At 52.3% G+C, this 6,897-nt stretch overlaps 1 protein-coding gene across 2 annotated transcripts in view; it reads left to right on the top strand.

The window, feature by feature from the left end:
• Window positions 1-5,414, top strand: part of Atp1a3 (ATPase Na+/K+ transporting subunit alpha 3) — a 23,971-nt gene extending 18,557 nt beyond the window's left edge. For both annotated transcript variants that reach the window (XM_005361127.2, XM_005361126.2), the window contains exons 17-23: window positions 1,359-1,513; window positions 1,640-1,763; window positions 3,041-3,186; window positions 3,603-3,733; window positions 4,285-4,386; window positions 4,685-4,776; window positions 5,008-5,414. In XM_005361127.2, the coding sequence (XP_005361184.1) occupies window positions 1,359-1,513; window positions 1,640-1,763; window positions 3,041-3,186; window positions 3,603-3,733; window positions 4,285-4,386; window positions 4,685-4,776; window positions 5,008-5,036 (779 nt within the window). In that variant the 3' untranslated portion in view covers window positions 5,037-5,414. The remainder of the gene's footprint in view (window positions 1-1,358; window positions 1,514-1,639; window positions 1,764-3,040; window positions 3,187-3,602; window positions 3,734-4,284; window positions 4,387-4,684; window positions 4,777-5,007) is intronic.
• The last annotated feature ends 1,483 nt before the right edge of the window (window positions 5,415-6,897 follow it).

Genomic DNA, 6,897 nt, shown 5'->3' with positions numbered 1-6,897 from the left:
CAGCCTGGTCTACAGAGTGAGTTCCAGGACAGGCTCCCAAGCTACACAGAGAAACCCTGTCTCAAAAAATGACAACAAGAAGCCAGGCACAGTGGTGCACACCTTTAATCCCAGCACTCAGGAGGCAGAGGCAGGCAGATCTCTGTGAGTTCGAGGCCAGCCTGGTCTATGAGAGCTAGGTCCAGGACAGGCTCCCAAGCTACACAGAGAAATGCTGTCTCGAATAAACTAAAAGATAAAACAAAACTGAACAACAACAAAAAAATCCAAACGAACAAACACTAGCTGTGCTTGGTGGAATATGCCTATAATTCCAGCTCTTGCGAGGGAGATCAGAAGTTCAAGTCCTGTCCAGGTTACATGAGACTCTCAAAAAAAAATTGTAGTTCCTAATGGGTGGACATGTGATATTTTGATAATTTTATTTTGAGACAGGTCTCCTTGTGTGGCCCTTAGATTAAAGGACTGTTCTATCAGACCCAGCATCTGCACCCAGTTTTTTGTTTTGTTTTTTAATGTGGAGCAAGGTTTGAACCCAGGGCCTCGTCAATGCTAGGCAGGCACACACTACCAACTGAGCTACAGTCCCAGCCCTGTGCCTGACTTTTTTGTTTGTTTGGTTTGGTTTGATTTGGGTTTGTTTGTTTGTTTGTTGTTGTTGTTGTTGTTGTTTGAGACAGGGTTTCTCTGTAGCTTTGGAGCCTGTCCTGGAACTAGCTCTTGTAGACCAGGCTGGCCTTGAACTCACAGAGATCCGCCTGCCTCTGCCTCGCGAGTGCTGGGATTAAAGGCGTGCGCCACCACCACTCCGCTAACCTGACTCTTATCACTCAGTTTAATACCTCAGATTTGCCTGTGAGTTCATGCATTTGTGGCTCCTCCCTTTCCTTCCTGTGATGCTCCATAGCTTAGCCACTACTTGCCTGCCATGGACTTTCAAGTTGGCTCTGGTTTGAGACTATTTTGAGTAATGCTATCATGAACATTTGTGAACTTGGCTTCTGATGGACATAGCAACTGCTTCTCTCGGGTATAAACCTGGAGGAAGAGTTTTTGGGTTGATGGGGGTAAGGACGTTTAAGCCTACCAAACAGGCTCTCCAAGGGGTGCTCTGATCAGAAGTGTGTATGCAAACGTGAGTGGGTGAGACGAGTTAGATAGGATGCGGGGGCTGGGGTATAGTTCAGTGGTAGAGCCGCTGCCCAGAATCCCCCAGTGAGGGGTTGGGGTGTGGCTCAGTGGTAGTCTTGTATGGCATACAGGAAACCTAGGCTCAATCTTTAGTACCTCAAAGAAAAAAAGCAAGGACATGGGGCTCCAGTGAACCCCAAGTTCTAAGTCTGCTACTTCCCCTACAGGCCGCCTGATCTTTGACAACCTGAAGAAATCCATTGCCTACACCCTGACCAGCAACATCCCTGAGATCACACCTTTCCTGCTCTTCATCATGGCCAACATCCCACTGCCCCTTGGCACCATCACCATCCTCTGCATTGACCTGGGCACCGACATGGTAAGCTGGGCTGCCACCTAGGACTGGGGTGGGGCCACCCTCAAAGCATGTGCTCTCTGTCTCTCTGTCTCTCTGTCTCTCTCCCTCCCACCCCCCACTCATACAGCCCGTCTCTCTCCCATCCAGGTCCCTGCCATCTCCTTGGCCTATGAGGCTGCTGAGAGTGACATCATGAAGAGACAGCCCAGGAACCCACGCACAGACAAACTGGTCAATGAAAGGCTCATCAGCATGGCCTATGGGCAAATTGGTGAGGACTGGCTGGGACTCAGAGCCATGTGCTAGCCCAGCAGGATGGAATGTCCCTGGTCTGAGGGCTCAAAGTGTGTGTGTGTGGGGGGGGGGGGGGCTTACATGACCCTGTTTCTACTTCTGGGGGTCACATGGGCAGAGCCCTAGAGAGTGAGTCCAGGAAAGCAAAGCCCACAGGGCTTGAAGCCACCAAGTTTGGACTTCTCTTAGCTGTGTGTTTGTTTGTTTTTGTTTTGTTGTTTGTTTGTTGTGGTTTTTTTTAAGTGTCTCAAACAACCCAGACTGGCTTCCAACTCACTATGTAGGCAAGAATAGAATAACCCTGAACTTCTGATCCTCCTGCCTCTACTCCCAAGTGCTGGGAATACAAGCATGAACCACCACACCCAATATTTACTGGCTGTGGTGGATTAAACCCAGGGTTTCCTTGCTTGCTAGGCAAGTGGTCGTTCGGCCAGCTGGACTGCACCCCGAACCCCTTTCCTTGTCATGTTTTCTGTTATTGTTTTGTTTGAGACAGGGTCTCACTGTAGCTCTGGCTGTCTGGAACTAATAGGTCCTTCTGTCTGTTCACCCTGAGAGCTCCTGGGATCATGGCCGTCCGTGTCCAGAAATTAGCATCATCATCTTTACTGTTTTGCTTGTTTATTTTGGTCTTGTTATATAGACCAGGTTAGCCTTGAACTCACAGAGATCTGCCTGCTTCTGCCTCCCAAACTCTGGGTTTGTGGTGGGCACACACCACCACACTGGTGATTTTTATTAGTGTTTAACCTAGGGCTTCCCACATGCTAAGCTAGTACTTTACCACAGAACCACGGCACTAGCCCTCACTCACTGGCAGATCCCAGGCAGGTACCCTGCCACAGTTATGTCCTGGTCCTCCTACTTGTTATTTTGAGACAGGGTCTCACTAAGTTGCTCACGCTGGCCTTGAATTCATCATGTAGTCCAGCCGGGTCCTGAGCATATATGTTCCAGCCTCCTAAATATCTGGGATCAACAGGCCTGTGGCACTTACTGGTTCCAGGATATTTAGAATATTTGGGCAGCCTGAGTCCCATAGCAGTGTGCCTGGAGGGGGGTCATCCATCTGGATAACGCCCTCCCCAAGTCCCTGCCCCGCCCCCCCAGGGTCTGGAGATGACTTGGCTTTGGCAAGATAACCAAGTAGCCCATAGACTATTGTAATGTCCACAGGGTCACTGGGGGAGTACCAGGCATGCTGCCGGCTCCCGCCTCACCCTCCCCTCCTTTGGCTCCCTTCCCCCACAGGGATGATCCAGGCCCTCGGAGGTTTCTTCTCTTACTTTGTCATCCTGGCGGAAAACGGCTTCTTGCCTGGTAACCTAGTGGGCATCCGGCTGAACTGGGATGACCGCACCGTCAATGACCTGGAAGACAGTTACGGGCAGCAGTGGGTGAGTGGAGCTGGGCATCGAGCCTCAGGACCAGATCAACAGCTAGTTCAAGTCCCAAGCTGGCCTCTCTGCCCTGAGGGCCACATCCAACCTCTCTCCCTGAATGAGGGACTTCCCAGAACCCTCTGCAAAGCCCAGCTTGGGCTTTCTTTCATATCTCCGTTCATCCTGTCAAAGTCTGGCTGTTGTTTGTCCTTCATGGACACCCCAGGGTGCTTGGTTCCCAGCAAACGTTAAGTCCCCCTAATTCCTTGTTCTTAGAACACCTGTGTCTTCCTGTGCTCCCAAGAGGCTATGAATCTAAGAAGGAAGGGACATTTGAGGCCCTGGAGACCCCGTGGAGGGGTCAGGGCAGCGAAGGACTTGGGAGGCAGTTACAGGAAACCACTCCCCCCGTGTGTCTCTCACTTCTGCAGACATACGAGCAGAGGAAAGTGGTCGAGTTCACCTGCCACACGGCCTTCTTCGTCAGCATCGTGGTGGTCCAGTGGGCTGACCTGATCATCTGCAAGACCAGGCGGAACTCCGTCTTCCAGCAGGGCATGAAGTGAGGGCCTGCCTGCGGCTGGACCCCCTCCCTCGCTCTGAGCTTTGGGAGAGCTCTGGGCCTCCAGATTTCACTTTGTTCAACCATTGCTCCCATGAACCTGTCCCTCCTCCTCTGTCTTTCTCTTTCCCTCTCCCCATCTCTCCTTCCTTCTTCCTCTCTCCCCCTTTCATTTTCTTTCTGCTTGAAACAGCACCTCGGCATTTAGCTCAAGCTAGACTCAAACTCATGGCAATCCTCCTGCCTCAGCCCCCCAAGCCATTGGGTCACATGTCTAGGTCTCCGTGTCTGGCTGTCTTTCTTCTGTCATCAATCCATACACCCCTCATTGTCTCCCCCCCCCCCCCGTTTGTTTCTCTGCCTGGGTCCTGCCCTCTGCCCCATTGCCTCCCCCCCTTCACCCCGCCCCACTCCCCCGTGTGCGTAATTGTCAGCTGGGGATGCGGAGTCTTGCTCCGTTTGTTTTTCCACTCATGTCTGGGAGTCTGTGGGGTAGGGGAGCCTGGTGTAGGCCTGCTCCACATCTGGTCTTTTCTCACCTGTGCCTCCAGGAATAAGATCTTGATCTTCGGCCTGTTTGAGGAGACGGCCCTTGCTGCCTTCCTGTCCTACTGCCCAGGCATGGACGTGGCCCTTCGCATGTACCCTCTCAAGTGAGTGCCCAGGGCCACCCAGAAACTCCACACTCTCCAGCCGCGGCCTCAGCCTTCAATTTTTTACCCCGTTCGCCCTGTCTCTCTGGATGTTCCTCCTCTATCCCCTGTTGCCACCCCTGTTCTGATGCCGCCAAGTCTCCCTACCCTCACAGAGGGGCACTCTGCAGACCCCAGGCCCGGTTCAGGATCCAGGGCATTCCTCTGAGGCACCAAAGATCCTGGGAACTGGCCAAATGGTCCCCTCACGCCTGGGGACATCCCTCACGTCCCCTCTTCCCCTTTCCTCTCTCTGCAGGCCCAGCTGGTGGTTCTGTGCCTTCCCCTACAGTTTCCTCATCTTCGTCTACGATGAGATTCGCAAACTCATCCTGCGCAGGAACCCCGGGGGTGAGGGCTGCATGGCCAGGGGCACAGAGGCTGGGAGGGGAAGCTAAGACAGGGTCTGTGTAGCTCAGGCTGCCCTTGAACTCACGGCCCTCCTAAGGGAGTTTCTCAGTGCTGGATGACTGCCACCACACCTTGTTTTCTGTGTCACTGTCTCTTCCTCTGTCCTTGCATGTATGGCTGGCTTTCCGGTCTGTCTTCGCCTCTCACTTTGTCTCTTCTCTGTCATTCCAGGTTGGGTGGAGAAAGAGACCTACTATTGACCTCAACCCACCACGGCGTCGCCCACATCTTCCCTGCCCCCAGCCCAGGACAGCCCACTCTGGCCCCCCATTTTGTACTCTGGGGGGAGGGGCCTTCTCTCCCCGTGGCCCCCCTCTCTCCCTGTGGCCCAGTCTCCTCTCCCACACCTTGGTTACCTCCCACTTTTCCCTCTCTTCTCCCTCTGGCTGGCTTCTCTCCCCCCACAGCCCCTGCCTCTCTTCCTCCCTTTTCTGTGTCTCTCCCCTCTCTCCCTTGCAACCCTGCCCCTTATTCCCTACCTGGGCTCTTTTTTACTCCTCTCAGCCCCGCCCCCTGGCTGATGCCATTTCCGGTTCTAATTCTGAACAATTATCAAATATATCAGTGGGGAGAGAGAAGCTGTGTGCCTGTTGTGCTTGCCAGCTAGTGCCGGGGGCAGACGGGGCACCCGCTGCCAGTGCCCAGTGCTGGGTGGCTCACGTGAGCCGCCTTGTCAGTTTACCTCGTAGGGGTGCCACAGAATCTTCCGCGGTGCAGGGTCATGGATTTTGGATTCTAGGGAGTTAGAATTCTCAACCCAATGGATTACGGACAGGGAATGAAGGAGGCTGGGACTTGAAAGGTACAAAGGATCTTCTCCTTTGGAAAAGTTCCCAAGGGAGATCAAGGCCTGGTGGTGGCGACAGGCCCTAAGTGATGCCCCTCCTAAACAATGTCCTAGTCTTTGGTTTGAGGCCCTGGAAGGGGAGGTAACTTACTGAAGGTCACAGAGCTACAAATGGAGAAGCTGACAAAGGACTTTGGCTGAGGTCATCCAAGCTCTAGGTCACTGTGCTCATCTCCTCTGTCACCGACATCAGCTTTCACACTTTCACACCATCAAGTGCACAAACAGAACACGAAACCTCAGGGCTGCAGAGACGGCTCAGTGCTTCAGAACAATTCTGCTCCTGCATGGGACCCAGGTTCCGTCCTCAGTGCCTGTAGAGGCTCACAAGCTTTCTATAGCTCCAGGTCTAGGGCTCTGATGCCCTCTTGTGCCTCCGCTGCTGCCAGGCATGCAAGCCGTGCACAGACATTCCTGCAAACAAATGTGTACACACATAAAAATAAATTAAGCCAGGCACGGTGCAAGTAAACCTCTATAAGTTTGAGGCCAGCCCAGTAGACATAGTAGGTTTTAGCTAAGGCTACATAACGAGACTGTGTCCCAAACGAGACTGGCCTACACCTGCAGGCCAGAAGAGGGTACCAGATCTCATAGATGGTTGTGAGCCACCATGTGGTTGCTGGGACTTGAACTCAGGACCTCTGGAAGAGCAGTCAGTGCTCTTAACCTCTGAACCATCTCTCCAGTCCTCAAAAAAATTTTTTTCAATTATAATTTTAAAAAACTTTAAGAAAGTGTGTGTGGAGGTGTGCATCTGCAATCCCAGCCCTGGCTAGGAAGAAGCAGGCGACCATTGCCGCTCACTGGCCAGCTCATCGGTGAGCTCCAAGTTTAGTAAGAAACCTTGTCTCAAAAAACAAGTTGCTGCCAGGATTTTTAATCCCAATACTCAGGAGCCAGAGGCAGGAGGATCTCTGTGAGTTGAAGACCAGCCTTGTTCTACACAGTAAATACATATGCACATATGCCCACATGTGTGTGTGCACACACAAACACACAAGTACCACACATGCCCACAATACATTTGTGACTAGGGCATGGCTCAGCCATAGAACACTTGCCTAACTTGTGAAAAATTCAGGGTTCCATCCCTAGCGTAAATAAATACAATCTATAATTCAATACCAAAATAAAGTATCTCTGTAATCACCGCCCAGGTAAAAGTACAGAACTTTTCTACCCACCTAGGAAGCGTCTCTCTCCCTGTGTCT

The sequence above is a fragment of the Microtus ochrogaster genome, linkage group LG4 (genome assembly GCF_000317375.1).
Source record: "Microtus ochrogaster isolate Prairie Vole_2 linkage group LG4, MicOch1.0, whole genome shotgun sequence".
In the NCBI taxonomy this organism is placed as follows: domain Eukaryota; kingdom Metazoa; phylum Chordata; class Mammalia; order Rodentia; family Cricetidae; genus Microtus; species Microtus ochrogaster.
Note: the sequence above shows the minus strand (reverse complement) of the source record. Positions and strands in the feature narration are given on the sequence as shown.